Source organism: Rhamphochromis sp. 'chilingali' (genome assembly GCF_963969265.1).
Source record: "Rhamphochromis sp. 'chilingali' genome assembly, chromosome: 20".
Classification (NCBI taxonomy): domain Eukaryota; kingdom Metazoa; phylum Chordata; class Actinopteri; order Cichliformes; family Cichlidae; genus Rhamphochromis; species Rhamphochromis sp. 'chilingali'.
Genome location: NC_137947.1, coordinates 8,341,427 through 8,356,922, shown reverse-complemented (window position 1 = coordinate 8,356,922; position 15,496 = coordinate 8,341,427). Strand labels below are relative to the sequence as shown.

The 15,496-nt window shown below is 42.4% G+C and overlaps 2 protein-coding genes across 2 annotated transcripts in view; one reads left to right on the top strand and one right to left on the bottom strand.

The window, feature by feature from the left end:
* cdh23 (cadherin-related 23) overlaps positions 1–15,496 on the top strand; it is a 200,091-nt gene that overhangs the window by 152,231 nt on the left and 32,364 nt on the right. Inside the window, exons 22-36 of the mRNA XM_080868676.1 lie at positions 1,443–1,632; positions 1,936–2,081; positions 5,069–5,288; positions 5,675–5,827; positions 6,039–6,152; positions 6,665–6,813; positions 10,517–10,577; positions 10,991–11,139; positions 11,279–11,414; positions 12,056–12,444; positions 12,793–12,894; positions 13,214–13,363; positions 13,973–14,101; positions 14,972–15,100; positions 15,248–15,475. Of these exons, the coding sequence (XP_080724802.1) occupies positions 1,443–1,632; positions 1,936–2,081; positions 5,069–5,288; positions 5,675–5,827; positions 6,039–6,152; positions 6,665–6,813; positions 10,517–10,577; positions 10,991–11,139; positions 11,279–11,414; positions 12,056–12,444; positions 12,793–12,894; positions 13,214–13,363; positions 13,973–14,101; positions 14,972–15,100; positions 15,248–15,475 (2,445 nt within the window). The remainder of the gene's footprint in view (positions 1–1,442; positions 1,633–1,935; positions 2,082–5,068; positions 5,289–5,674; positions 5,828–6,038; positions 6,153–6,664; positions 6,814–10,516; positions 10,578–10,990; positions 11,140–11,278; positions 11,415–12,055; positions 12,445–12,792; positions 12,895–13,213; positions 13,364–13,972; positions 14,102–14,971; positions 15,101–15,247; positions 15,476–15,496) is intronic.
* On the bottom strand, positions 6,898–9,350 carry LOC308388149 (uncharacterized protein). The gene is made up of 2 exons (XM_080868681.1): positions 9,121–9,350; positions 6,898–7,992 (listed from the first exon to the last, which is right to left on the bottom strand). The coding sequence occupies exon 2, from the start codon at positions 7,978–7,980 to the stop codon at positions 7,483–7,485; it is 498 nt and encodes a 165-aa protein (XP_080724807.1). The 5' UTR covers positions 7,981–7,992; positions 9,121–9,350; the 3' UTR covers positions 6,898–7,482.

Here is a 15,496-nt window from a genome sequence, read left to right as displayed (position 1 = left end):
AAGTAAACTCCTCTATTAGCCCAAACTCTCATTGTCCTGCCGGTGTCTTTGGCAATGTGTTGTTGTTAATTAAGCCCTGATTGTCCATTAATTAAAGAGGCGTCAGTGAGTGTAATTAAGGGAGTCCAATTGCTAATTAAAATGTAGCCCGCAGTCATACGCAAAGCAAATTATTCAGCTTCTACGCAGAGAAATAAGCAAGAACCCATCTTGCAGTGCAAAAAAAAGTGAAATGAAGAAATGGTGGAGAAAAAGAAATGGTAGATAAGCTTTGCACTGCTAAAATGTTGCCACTTTTTCCTAATCTCCTGTAGTTATTCATCAGTTGACTTCTTTCATGGTGCATCCAGCACTGCGCTGCATACTGTATGTGTCTCCATGTGCACAGTGGACAGACACAGTTGCTCCTCTGACCATTTTTCAATAAATCTGACCACCCAGGCTTACAGTCCTGTAATTGGCCCCAGTGTATCCCTGGCCCAGCCAGTGTTTCCATGGTGACAAGAGGCCACCTGCTGAGTCCTCCTGGAGGTGTCCAGTGAGCCGATGAATTTGGGCGCTGTGTCCAGTGCAAGGATCAGCCCACTCAAATCTCAGAGAACCCCACCATCAATGCTGCAGCCTCCACACACACACACACACACACACACACACACACACACACACACACACACACACACACACACACCGTAAGCCTCCTCGAAGATCGCCTTTCAAAACAATATTCCCTTTTCTGCCTCTCTGCAGTCAGACGAGGACCACAGTTCAATAGACAAGGCTAATATATTTGCTCTCCATCTTTTAATGTGCTCTGCTCGGGCCAGAATTGATCATTTCAACGGGCCCCGGTCAGGCACTTCTCCCTGTCTTATATCACCTGCCTTTGTCTGTGCAGTTGCTAATCAATGAGGCTCTGAGATGCCTGCCTACCATGTCCCCTTAATAATTAAATACCTGCAAAACCTTTGTTCCTCTAATGACCAATTAACCAGTTTCCAGCATTTTTAGTCAGCGCTTTGAATAATTGATCAGCTCTTTAAAAATCAGCCTGTGCTTTAGCTGGGCTCCCGGCTTCGTGCATTCATCACCCATCGCAACTCTGTGTCACAAAATGAGACATTACTATTTTTCTTTTAGCTGACTGATGTGTTCGGAAAGTTGAAAGGAATTGTACACGATGCTCAGCTGCTGTTATTCTTTTCCCTCCCTCTCTTGTTCCTCCTCCTTCCTCTTCCTCCTTTCTTTTTTCACCAGAAAAGTTCTGTTGCAGATCATCCCTTCATCTTTAAGTTGTTTTTGCAAAGTAAACCACTAATTTAGCTTTTTATATATCTCTATATGTGGGTGATATATGTGTGTATAGTAAACGGTTTTGAGGAAGCTGTCTGAAGAGCTCAGGCAAATGAAAGTAAAGGGTTTTCTTTACTGGTTTCTGTGTCCAGGTGTTGGCAGTGGACCCTGACAATGGGGAGAATGGGACAGTGATATACAGTATCAATCCAGAAAATCCTTTCTACACCATCAACAGCAGTACTGGGAAGATCCGCACCAGTGGGGTAACACTGGACAGGGAAAGCACAAACCCCAGGGACACGGTTCTTATGAGGACTATCGTCGTGTCAGCTGTCGACCGTGAGTAGTGTGTTGCAGTATGATGTTGGTTTGTGCTTGTAAAATGCTCCTATTAATTACAGGGGATCCAAAAGCAAGCTTAAATTGTAATGTCTCATTATCACGTTATAGTTTTCAGTTCTCAGCGATGAGCCTCTTCCTCCAAGCCTCATTCCTAAAGTTTTATGTTGACCATGAAACTCTTTACGGTGGCTAATAAACTCCTTTGACCATGAGATATGGTGTGTGTGTATGTGTGTGTGTGTGTGTGTGTGTGCGTGCATATAAATATATCTTTATCTATCCCTTTGGCGCCCTCTTTAGGTGGTACACCTCCACTGCGTGCATCAGCAAGCACCACAGTATTTGTCAACCTGCTGGATCTCAATGACAATGACCCAACCTTCCTTAATCTGCCATCTGTGGCTGAAGTACCTGAGGGACTTCCCATTGGATTCTCATTTTTTAGGGTAAAATAAAAGACTGGTGCTTTGTAAAATGGTATTCCATTGCATTTGGGGTTTATTTTGTACATGTTAAAATGATGCAAGGAAAAAATTAATAGTGAAAATCATAATAGTCATGTTCAAAAAGGACTCAGGAGAAGCGTAAGTTTGTTTAATCCCTATTGTTTTATTTAATACTATTTAGTGACTAATTTAGTCACTTTTTTTATTTTATGCTCTGTCCTATCATAAATCCTTCCTTACAATTTGTTACATGGATTTCATTTTATAACCCAGTAATGCACTAGGACGTGTAAAAATCTAAGAATTTCCCCTCTCGCCCTGCTGGTGGTCTTTATCCTTCAAGCTCAGGTCCTCTTTGAGGACCCTACCACTCTCTCTGGCTGAGGTTTTCACGCAGTCGGTTGTGGTCATATTCCTGATGTACTCATGGATGTTTGTTGTCTCATCCTGGACATCCTGGTTTTGACACTCACTAGTCCTCGGCCTCCTTCTGTTCGCTTAGCGTGCATAGGTGCTGGATTTGGGTTGAAACAATCCATGCATGGTGAGGAGGCTTCTTGTCTTGATGTCAGTAGCTTCTACCTCCTCCTTTGGCCAGCTTATTATCCCAGCAGGGTATCTGATCAGTGACAGGGCATAGGTGTTGATTGCCCAGATCCTCTACTTCTCATTCAGCTGACTCTTCAGGACTTGCCTTACTCTCTGCAGGTATTTGGGGGGTGCAGTTTTCCTAATGGCTTCTTTATGATTCCCATTTCCCTTTGTAATTTCCAGGTACTTGTAGCTTTTTTAGATGTCTACAATGTTGCCTTCTGGTAGTGCAATCCCCTCTGTTCGGACTAATTTCCCTCTTTTTGTTACCATCTGACTACTGGTACTATTGGTAAATTATCTCTACAAATTGTGGAAGATTTTCAGATGAATCTTCCTTGATGAAGCATTGTGCAGACTGAATATATCAAAATCTAAAGTGCATAATATCATTAAAAGTCTCTAAAAATCTGTGCAGTCCATGATCTCCAGGCCCTCAGACAGGTCTGCATTTACAAGGTTCATTCACAAATGCAGGTTAAACTCTGTCGTGCAAAGAAGAAGCCGTATGTGAACATGATGCACAAACACTGCCATCTTCTCTGAGGCAAAACTTTAAAATGGACTGAGGGAAAATGGAAATCTGTTCTGTGGTCAAACTGACTGAAATTTGAAATTCCTTTTGTAAAACATGGATACTGACTCCTTTGGATTAAAGGGAACAGGGACTGTTGGAGCCAAGTCCAGGCCAATATTTTACTCAGTTACATCATGCCATATTTAAGTATTTGTCATGATCTTTAAGTTTTTATTATAATCTTGATCATTTTAGGTTATAATGTAATATGCTGTGCTCCATAAATTAATCCTGCTTTGTTAGTCTGTTGTTGTTGTAAAGTGTTGGTGGATGTCGTAAAGGGGGTGTGTATTTGACCCGCATGCGGAGGGGTGTGGGTAAAAGGTTAGGTAAGCAAGCAGGACGTGGAGCAACGGTTTTCTGACCGTCGCCGTTTTAATGTCATTTTTTGTTGTAACACAAAGGGAATATAAACGGAGCTCCCACCAGAGGCATTTGTTTTGTACCTTTCGATTTGTAAGGAAAAAAGGGGCAAAACATTTATTTTCCTTACAAATCGAAGGATAAAGAACGAGGCGAAGGAAAAAAGGGGCAAAACATTTATTTTGCCCCTTTTTTCCTTCGCCTCGTTTTTTGCTACCGGAAGGCATCCAAGAGACTTAACAAGAGCACGAGTCAGAAACTTTACGTTTTGCAGAAGCGCCAAAGAAGGACCGAAGGTTGCCGCTATAGGGACCATCCAGCTTCTTATCAGTGCTCAGTTCAAAAGTCTGCATCTCTGATGGTATGGGGCTGTGTTAGTGCCTATTGGCTTGGCAGCTTGCACATCTGGAAAGGCCCCATCAATGACGACAGGTATATTCAGGTTTTAGAGCGACACATGCTCACATCCAGGAAGGCCTTCCATATTTCAGCAAGACAATACTAAACCGCAGTTAATGTCATACAACAGTACGGCTTCAGAGCAGAAGAGTGCGGACAAGATGAAAAATCATGAAACATCATGAATCATAATGAATCATTTTGAATCATCACAAACCAAAAATAGGACAAAGAATACTCAGAAGTCTTGAGCAACAACAATCTTGCTGCTGTCATCAAATTCAAAATGAGCTTACACTTTTGATTTTTGATGTTTTTGATTGAATCTTTATTTTGAACATGTTGAAAAAGTACAGCAGCATAGAATTAAAAGAGACAAATGAACAAAGCAAAACAAAAGTAAAACGATCAACCACAACTACAAATAACTTTCATGTTCAAAAAGGAGCAGGAAGAAGCATAAGCTTATTTAATCCCACCCCTTTTCCACTATCTAGTAATCAATAGACTACAGAAATACCTCCTTGCAATTACATTATATGTCATGTGTAATTTTTTTTATTATTCTTTTATATATATATATATATATATATATATATATATATATATATATATATATATATATATATATATAAACATATATGTTTCTATCTATCCATATACACGTTTCTCAAAATGGTCAATTTTAACAATTTAAATATTTGTTGTGTTTCCTGCATTTTATTGTGATTAAATTTGGAATTATTAAATGTCAAAGTAATTTCATTCTTTTTTTATTTATATTTTCTGTCCCAACTTTTAAATGAGGATTATATTATCACCATATTTAGTGAAGATAGGCGATGACAGACAGAAACACAAAGTCCTAAAGGAATTTCTCACTTTTTTTAAAAGACTTGACTGCCAAATAACACTGCAACACTTAATAATACGTTTTAATCAGTTAAAATAAACACAATTTAACCACATTTTATTCACCATCTGCTATCTGTTACCCTGTGAGTAATCTTCTATGGGTTTTCTTTTCTCTGTATCGCTTCCTCTCTTTCTTCTGTAGATCCAGGTTGAGGACCCTGACGAAGATAAGAATGGTTTGATTACACTAGCATTACAGATGGGAATGCCTCGCCTCGATTTCTACCTGAACATCTCCACTGGCGTCCTCACCTCATCAGCAGTCCTGGATCGTGAGCGGATCCAACAGTACCAATTGAGGATAATTGCATATGATGCAGGACAGTTCCCTCGTACCTCTACGTCAACCCTCACTGTCATAGGTGAGAGATTCAGATTTAATTTACCTTTGCTTTCTCTGAAATTACCCTAATGGGAAAGTTGAAAACCAAAATAATGAAATAATAAAGAGTTGCTTCATTACGGCAAATAGCCCACCTCTGATTTCTCAAACATCTGCTGAATAAAATGCTGCCACCTGCTGGTGGGATTTGTAAAACCCCAAATGGGGACTGGGCTGATTGCTCTGGATGTGACTGAAGAAGATTGGAAAATCTGCTGCCATTAGCCAGAGAACAGGACACCTGAGCAAGAAAGGCAAAAAGGAAAAAAAAATGTACTACTCACTGCACCACCCTGCTGCCTTTATTTGTCCTCATGTGCATCTATCCGTGTGTCCTCGTGTCTTTCTGTGTGTGGCGTGCGTCAGTTCTGGATGTAAACGATGAGACGCCCACCTTCAACCCTCGCGTGTACAATGTTTCCCTGAAGGAGAGTGTCCCTAGAGACCACACTGTAGCCCGCCTCAGCTGCTTTGACAACGACGAGGGTCTCAACGCTGAACTTAGCTACTTCATCACAGGTCAGAGGTCACGGTGGGAGGTGTTTTTCTGTGTTCTTGAGTTAAAGTTTTTAAAGCCACGGGAGATTTTGTGTGCCACCCGTACCTTCCTTCAATCCATCCATGCATGTGAGAGTTTGTGTATGTACTGAGCTCCTTTGCATGTGCCTTTTACTACGTACAGATATTAATGCGCTTAATTTCTAAAACTGTGACTTCTTTTCATTTTTAGATGGTAATCAGGATGGTAAATTCAGCGTGGGTTTCAGAGACGGCATTGTTCGGACAGTGGTCGGTCTAGACAGAGAGACGCAAGCAGCGTACACTCTGATCATAGAAGCTATAGGTGTGTCATAAAACTTGATCTTTTGTCTTTGTCATTTTTACATACTGTGTGTTTATATATATATTTAAATAATGTGGTTTATCTTCAAAGCTGCTCTTGTTTCTTTGTGCATGCATGATAATGGTGTAAGGAAAAAAAACTGCCTGCACATCTGCAGTGATTTCAGACCATTGCTCAACTGCCTTTGTTCCTGTGTGAAAAAAAAAGAACAAAAACTCGGAGGTTTTCCTGTTTTGGAAAGCATTGAGTGGGGGTAGCTTATCTGCTGAAGAGGCCAGAGACGCCAGCGCTGGGAGAAGAAGCAGAGATAATGTAAAACTGTGCACATTGTCCTCATTCAGCTGAAAATGACCCAGTTTTTAATGAGTCAAGTATATTATATAAAAAATCTCTTTTAGGAGGATTAATAGATTATTTAGTCTGTGTCAGTGAGTGTGTCTGTTTCTGTTATCAATGTCTAAAATTGATGTTAACCTTGAAACTGATGCAAACGTGTTTGTTTTTGCACATAGACAACGGTCCGGCTGGCAGCCGAAGGACAGGCACGGCTACCGTGTTCGTCGAGGTGCAGGACGTTAATGACAACAGACCCATCTTCCTCCAAAACAGTTACGAGACCAGCATACTGGAAAGTGTTCCCCGAGGAACAAGCATCCTTCAGGTGAAAAATACACACGCCCACACACAAACACACGCTCATATATACTGCAAAACACATCCTGACAGAAATGGCACTGTTAGCGAATTTAAAACTCAAATTTATTTCCTTAAAACACACTGAGTGAGTTACAGTGATCTCTTTTTGGCTTGAGTTACATTTGTCTTCTTGTCCATACAGGGAGTCCCCCCATAATCTGAGACTAGCGTGACTGTGTTTGTCTTAAGGTGTGTGAATTTCCAGATGGATGGGTTTCGGTGCATCAGAGCAACAAGAGGTGTGATGTTGGGTAGCGATGCTTGAATTTGAGTGAAAATATAGAAACAGACTAAAGTGATATTCTGTCATCTGAGGCTTAATTTTCGCCTCCAAGTCGTTTTGCTGGTGTCTTGTGTTAAAATTTTCTGTATTGATTTCTTTTGCTCACTGTAAAGTCACTTGTGACTATAGCACAGAGCTGTGATGAAAAAGATCACCTGTGATCCAAACTTCAACCTGGGATCAGTAACAAAAATATGCTTTTTGATTATCTACATTTTAAATACTTTTCCTGCGTTTCCTCCACCTAGCATTCAAAGAAGGTTAGAGAAATACTATAAATGCACTCTTCACTCTCTCCTGGTATTAGTGATGTTTGCTGCACAGTCAATCGTCCTTCAGGTGCTCTTCAAGTCAGATTTCGGTAACATAGTCGAATAGACAAGGCACAGTGAGGTGGGGTTCTCCGCTGGCCTCTGGCTGTGTTGTCTGTTGAGTTGGAGGCAGGGGAGCGCGTGTGCTCTCGCGCTCCTGCGGCCTGCGATGAGGCGGCCGTCTGAAGGAGAGATTGTACGAACGCCGATACGAGCCCAGCCTCTTCCACACCTTCAGCTGGGGCTCGCTGGACGTCCTCCTTCTACGAGTCGAACTCTCCCCTGGCCCGCAGCTCGCTTCGGAGTCCCCGTCCTGTTCAGAGGGCCGGCACACTGCCAGGAAGGCTGCAAATCCTGCCAGCAGCAGCGACAGCCCCAGCACCACCATGATGGTGAATTCTGGGTCGTGGATGTCTGAAGAATAAGATGGGGGCTGTCGAATGGTGACAGAGGTGGCAGTGGTGGTGAGGGTGGACAGAGTGATGTTTTCTGTGTTAGAAGTAAAGGTGACGTTGGAGCCCGGATCAGTGGTGTTCATATTGTCTCGGTTCTGGAAGGAGAAAGCTATATTAGTCAGGATGTTTCAGAGATTGTGTGAGTGTTGGTTTTAGTCTATTTGGCTAATTTCAGTGTATGCATGTGTGTGGGTGTGTGTGTGTATGGGTGTCTGTGTGTGTGGTCAGCCTCCATCAAAGTGCCATAACAGCTCTCTTGACGTGCTTGCATCTCCAGCCAAGCCTAACTTTGCTGACTAGGTTTATTTTAGGCCTATTCTCATGTTTTTGCTTAATTAGGCTCATACACTCAAGAGCTCATTATACACAATGACACACATGCACAAATATGCATAGAAACGCCTGCACGCACAGCCAGATGCAGGGACTGTTTGACATTTGCGGCAATTATGTAGCTATTAAATCAAGGACTACAAAACAGTCAATGCTTGACAGGCTTTCCTCAATGTAAAACAAATTGGGTTTATTAAATTGCCCTCTTGTAAAATGCAAGGAACCCACCTCTTCTACCCCAGTCTCCAATTACCCACCCCCATCCCTCCCTCCCATCTTCAGCATAGTAACATTTGTAAATGTCATCGTCCTTAATTCAGTGGAGACAAAGCATGGCTTATCGGTTTAAGGGAAACACATTGGGACGTGAAATTATTTTTAAGACCAAATGCCAGGAAAGCTGTGAAAAGGCCAGTGGAGCAGGATGGCTCGTTAGAGAGTCAGTTCATTAGTCAGCGCCTCCAAGCACATACGCCGCACTCGCATGCATGCACACACACAAACACACAGCTATTCAAACACAAACTTTCTTTCTCACCCACACATATTGTAGCTTGCACATATTCGTGATTAGACGCGCTGTTCTTAAGCTCGGCAGCCTGGCTCTAAGGTGCTCTCCCTCTGTTTCTCCCCACATTGTTGCTCCTCCAGATCTGACTACTCAGCTAGCTTTGAAACCAACAAAACTTTTTTCTAGCACGCTTTGTTTGTCAGATTCACATTTGCAAATTTAACTGACTGTGCACGCAATTTCACTAATAATTAATTTCTAGTAGAAACAAAATGAATTCTAGCAATATAACATCTCCAGTGATTTCAATAATTTACTGTTGTGGTATATTCTTAGCAATTAATATTGACGCTGAAATCCCTTGAAAATATATACTCACGCTGACACTTTGGAGACTTTAAAGCAGAACTTTGCTTCGTTCCAGTAGTTGAGGTCAGATCTGTTTTGTAGATCCACACTTTGTAACTGCACGCTCTTGTTTTTCCCCCCTCAAACTACGGCTTTTCCCAGAAACAGAGGGGGAAACGCTGGGGAGGAAGAGGGGAACGGGGTTGAAAAGGGGGTAAAGTCTCAGGAACAGCATCACAGAAGTAATACGTCTCAGCTGCTTTAATGACACAGAGCCAAAGACAATAAAATATTTTGTCAGTCACACACAGTCTTAGATTTTAAAAAAAGCTGTGCGTCTACACCACACGGTTGCACTTCCAACATCTGGCTCCGCAATGTAGTCTTGCACTTTCATGCACCCCCTTTTATGGACCAAGTGGTGCATTCCACTGTGTAGTGCCCTATTCATCACTCACCAATCTGACCCCCAGCCACTTTTTTTCCTCCCGTCTCCCCCTCCCCTCACCTCCTCTTTCTCCTCTCCTCTCTACATCTCTTTATAAAACTAATGAGACTGAAGTTGGGCCCCTCTTCACGGAGGGAGTGAGAGCGCGCAAAGGAGGACACACAGGGCAAGACAGAGACCGCGAGAGTGTGGGTCTCACTATATGCGTGCACCTGACTGCACATGTAAATGTGCTTGAATGAGCGTTTCTTCTGTGTGCAGTTAAGTCTGCACTTTGTAGGTACCTCCACAGATTTTGACACATTCACAGAGAAGCGAGGTGTGACATAAAGTCGGCCTCATCCAGTGCCGGCGACAATGCTGGATTCAGAAAGTCAGTCGTATGACATGGCCCATTCACCAGCATCCCAATAGGTTTCACTGTTTATCTGTGTACGCTGTGGAGTCGTGCTGTCTGTGCTGAGATTGGCTTTTTTTGGGTGTTTCTGGCCATCTGCCTGTAACACAGAGAGAGAGAGTTTATTGCTGCCAAGCTGCGAAGAGGTTGTTGTGGCAACAAGACACTGGGCACCCGGCAATGTGTGGTGCATGGGATAGTATACAGATTTCTCCCTCTGCCTTGACAATTATTAAAAATGCATATGAAATGTTCTGTCTGTCATCGGAGAAAGAGACTAGAAAAACTGAGATGCTCAAACCTTGTGGTAACCAAATCCAACTGTTTAAGTCTGTCATGATTTTAGTTTTGAGCAATGATAGCTCTCACATAAAGTTGCAATAATTGCCATTAGACTATCACTTTTTTTAAAGCGTGCCTTTTCCAATTTTAAAGCAAAAACAACTGCAGAGCTGTTTCCTTTCCCGGAGCTGGTTTGCTTTTCCATGTTATTTAGCATTTGATTAAGTTCCGTGATCCTGTGCAGATGTTTTAAGACAATGCAGATGTCTTTATTTGTTTTTTCATTTTTGGTCTGTAAAGGTTCAAGCTACAGATGCAGACCAGGGAGAGAATGGGAGAGTCCTGTACAGGATCCTCACTGGTAAGTGTCGAAAACCTTTGCACGTGGTCATCCTGTTCGCTGATTGAATGTCTACAAGTTTAAACACAGTCTCAAAATATGTGATGGCAGCTTTGTGAAGATACGTTCTTTAGAAAATTGTCAACATAGTAAAATTCTCAAGATTCACTGATTTGATCATTCCTCTTGGTTCCTGTGCTTTAGCTTTACTCAGTGTGTATGAGTCAGGTCTTGCCAAAGAGTCAGAGTACTTGTGATGACGGGCTCTTTAAACAAGTTGAATTTGCCATGTCAGCAAATGAAATGACCCACTCAGTGGACTTCAGTAAACCTAGGTTAAATGTGCAATTTTGTTCAGGTCTCTTGGCTTCATCTCATCTTCCCTTCCTTTCACTGTCTCTCTGTCTGTGCGCTCGTGTTTGTGATGCATGCAGGGAACAGCAACAATCTGTTCAGTATAGAGAGAGACACCGGACTGGTGACAAGAGGCCTCAGGGCTCTGGACAGAGAAACCAGCAGCTCCCATATGTTGGAAGTGGAGGCGTACAACAGTGATGAGGGCAGCATGAGGAGCTCTGTGAGGGTGAGAAGCAGAGAAACCACATCCGATGAAAAATATATTATATGTGCATTATAATCAATTTGTTTGGAGGTGAAATTATTGTCTTTTATGTGGCTGTTCGATATATTTATTTAGGAAATGTGAACCGTCTCCTCCTCAGGTGATCATATACGTAGACGATGTCAATGATGAGGTGCCGGTGTTTACCCAGCAACAGTACAACCGTCTGGGCCTGAGAGAGACCGCTGGCATCGGCACCTCTGTGATTGTGGTGCGTGCCACTGACCGTGATACTGGTAAGTTCGGTTTCAAATATGGCAAGAAAAGGGAATGTTTGATTCCAGATCTTTTTAATAACCATTCAGCATCAGGTTTTCTTCATCTAACACCAAATGGAAATACATATTTAGCTGTGCTATTTAGCATAGCTTGTGCCTTTGATCATCAGCTTGCAGATCAATAAACCTAACACTAGTGGGTGCCTCCACAAAGAGAACAAACCAACCTCTTCTTTATTTTTTTTCCCCTCTGGTTTTGTAACTATGGTGCGCACGAAACATCGCAATTGGCATTTAAATCACTACTTCTGCTCCATGGCACAAACTTCCTCTTATTCACTTCCCGTTGGGTAAAGTGTTGCTTAGGCAGCTTCTGACGCATCTTGTGCCGTGACATACATTTTCCAAAACATTAGATCAGGATCAGGCCTGAAACCGAAATAAACATCATATAGCCAAAAGAGCAGCGTTGACAACTGTGATTAATAAAAAACAGACTTGAGGAAAAAGGTTGCGTTTTGTAACTATAGCTTCATCGAAACAATGTTACAAACTTTTAAAGTTGTTATTCTTAGTAACAGTAGGTGGGGGGAAAAACACCTTTTTATTATAAGTTGTTTTTCTTTGAAATGACACCTTTTTCCTCTCTTGCTGTTCAGGTGATGGTGGAGCCGTCGCCTACGCCCTCGTATCCGGCTCAGACCGCAAGTTTGAGGTGGACGTAAGCACCGGCCTGGTTACCACTGTGGACTACCTGGACTACGAGACCAAGACCTCCTACCTCATGAACGTCTCAGCCACCGACCAAGCTCCGCCGTTCCACCGCGGCTTCTGCACCGTTTACGTCACGTTACTTAATGAGCTGGATGAGCCCGTGGTCTTCCTCTCCGCTGGTTACGAGGCTTCGCTTCGTGAGAACATCGCCACAGGCACAGAGGTGGTCCAGGTGCAGGCGCAGTCTGCCGACAACTTGAACCAGCTGAAGTACCATTTCGACCCCAACACGTCGCCCGCAGCTCTAGCCCTCTTCAAGATAGACAGCGTCACGGTGAGGAGGAGGTGGAAGAAAGGTCACTGATGATTTGATCACAGTGTGCATGCCTTGTTTTCATGTGTGCTTCATCCATTAACCGCAATGCGACTCAGTAACACCTCGTCCCCGGTGATTTAGGCTAACACTCGTGTTGCTGTATGACTGTAAGCTGATCAAAGTGCTTTAGGTGCTTTGAAGTCATTTGATTCCTTTGATAGATGAGAAATGGGGATTCCTTTGTTGATTTGTGTGATACTTGTTAATTTTCTTCTGTTTTCGTCGCTGTCACACTGGGACTTACATCTTGTATGGACTCTATGATGGTTACCGTATCTGCTGATGCGTGTCTGTGTGTTGTTTCAGGGCCGCATCACAGTGACAGGCCTGCTGGACAGAGAAAAGGGTGATATGTACACGCTGACTGTTGTCGCTGATGATGGAGGACCCAAAAAGGACTCCACTGTGGTACGCCCCTTTGTTGTGAATGGTGTTGTTTCGGGCCTACCCCTCCTATTATTGTGCCTTGTGGATTTATTACTTCATGTGTTTGTGTCTATTCTGGCGCAGAAAGCTAATGGCCTTCCTCTTTTATTAATTGCATCCCTCTCTGGAACTGCAGAAGGCAAGACGTTCTTTTTATGGGGAATGTTAAGTACAACAGTAAATGCGTTTGCTGTGTAACGTGATCATTATGTTTTGTTTGCCCGGGTTTATTTAATGTTCAAGGTAAGTATTACTTTGCAAATGTGGAATTTAACCTCCATTCGATCGTACCTCTGTACAGGTGTCCATCACCATTCTGGATGAGAATGACAACAGTCCAGAGTTTGACATCACATCTGATATTTCACGCGCCATCCCGGAAAACACACCCAAGGGTACAAAGGTGGCAGTAGTTCTGGGAAGGGACAGAGATGCTGGTTTAAATGGACTGGTGAGGGTTTTTTTAAAACAGCAGAAAATAATGAAAGATCTTCTGTGTGTGGCGCTTAATATCATATCTTTTACTTTACGTTTTACTGCACTTAACAGCTGACAAAGAGCAAAAAAGACGTTGCTTCCCAAATATGGTGCTTTATTTTTTCACTTCTTAGTTCCTAACACATCCTGAATCAAGCAAGCGTGCTTTCCCGGCATCTCAAAAGTGAATGTGACATTTATAACTTGTGTTTCCCTTATTTTAGGTTGTGTATCTCTTAATCTGGCACTAGTACTACAAATATTTACTTCCTCAGATTGCAATACAAGAAGTCAAATTAAACTTATTTCAGTTTCACATCGGCTCTCTTAGATTTTGGCATCTCGATGGCCAACTTAAGCTGCCAGTATCACATTTTCCTTTTTTGCTACTTCCTACTGCGCAGGTTGTGGACTCTCACTTCTTATTTCTTAATTTACTTTCTTAATGTGAAAGAAAAGCTATTAAAAATACCCACACTCTCATTTTTGGTTGCAGTAAGTAGAAGTAATCATCTGACATTCAGTCAGTGACTGTCTGCCCCCATTTTTCTTTCACTCATTCTGACTTGTTGCTCTTTGCCAGGTCAATTTCACTCTGGTGGCAGGCAACATGGAAGATGTGTTCATGATCAAGACTGTGAACAACACTTACGGAGAGGTTTATGTCAATGCTCCTCTGGACAGGGAGTCTGTAGACCGCTATCTACTGAAGGTCAGATTACTATAGTTACTATAGGACAGTTTTACCAGACACCTGTGTCTCTTTCACATTCATGCTCTAAACTTACACCTCATCCCTGATTCAGCACAACAATGAACTAATTACTTGTCATACTTTTAACCAGGAACTCCAAACACATTTTACATGTTGGGCCACACACATAACCCCCATTTCTGTCACTGTTTAGGAAGTTTAATTAGATATTAAAATCATTGAAATGTCTCTGTATATGAAAAAGAAGTGCAATTCAACATTGAGTCTTGGTCAGTATGACGCATTGAGGTTAAATTCTAAGAAGCGTGTAAAATTACAGAGGAAGTTCTGGTAGCTTAGACTCAGACTGTCCAGTAATTATAAAACATGAAGTTCTTATTAATTCGAAGAAAAATCTCTGTGGTAGATTATGAAAAAACATCTTTAATTTTTTAACCATTAAAGAGTTAATTAATTACACTTGTTAGGATGAATGGCAATGGGGGAGGTCTTTCTTTAGTACAAAAAGTTCAGAAAATACAGTTTCAAGTCCGAGATCTTACTTCACATTTTCCAAAGCCATTCAATGGCCAGATTGGAGTGTTTGCTGGGCCGATTCTGGCCCCCAGGCCTTATGTTTGATGCTTTTAATTGAAAACCAAATAGACATTTTTTGAGACTGTTGTTCTGTAGAGACAAAAGGCACAAGTGTTTTTCATTTACTCGTCATGTTTTAATATTATTGATGTTAATGAAAACAGATTTTAATAAAGTATTCAAAGTGCATGCGTTTCGTTTATTTATCCTCTGTGGGGTTTAATGCCAGGTATCAAAATGCATGCTGAGGCTTGTGTTCTAATGCACATCAGTTCACATGTATTGTTTTAGGTCCGTGCCACTGACAATGGCTCACCTCCCAGACACACGGACCACTCTCTCACCATCAACATACTGGACGTTAATGATAATGCGCCAGTTGTTGAGAGCCAGAGGGGCTACAACGTCAGCGTGAATGAGGTAGGGATGCACTCGACACACGATCTAAGCTAAGCAAGCCAGTGATGTCAGTGTATACAGAAATAGTATTCAGCTGTTAAGTTTTATTATAGTCTACCACAGATGATCCATAATTTAACAAGGCTTCTTTTTTGATGTATTTTGCAGAACGTTGGAGGAGGTACATCAGTCGTCCATGTGATGGCGACAGACCGGGACATCGGTCCCAATGCCATGCTGTTTTACTATCTCACTGCTGGAAACCAGGACCTGACCTTCCGCATGGACCGAGTGACCGGAGAGATGGTGACGCGCCCATCCCCTCCCGATCGAGAGCGCCAGGCCGAGTACCGACTAACGGTCACCGTGGAAGATGACGGCACGCCACCTCTGTCGGTAGGGCACAGCAGTAAGCAT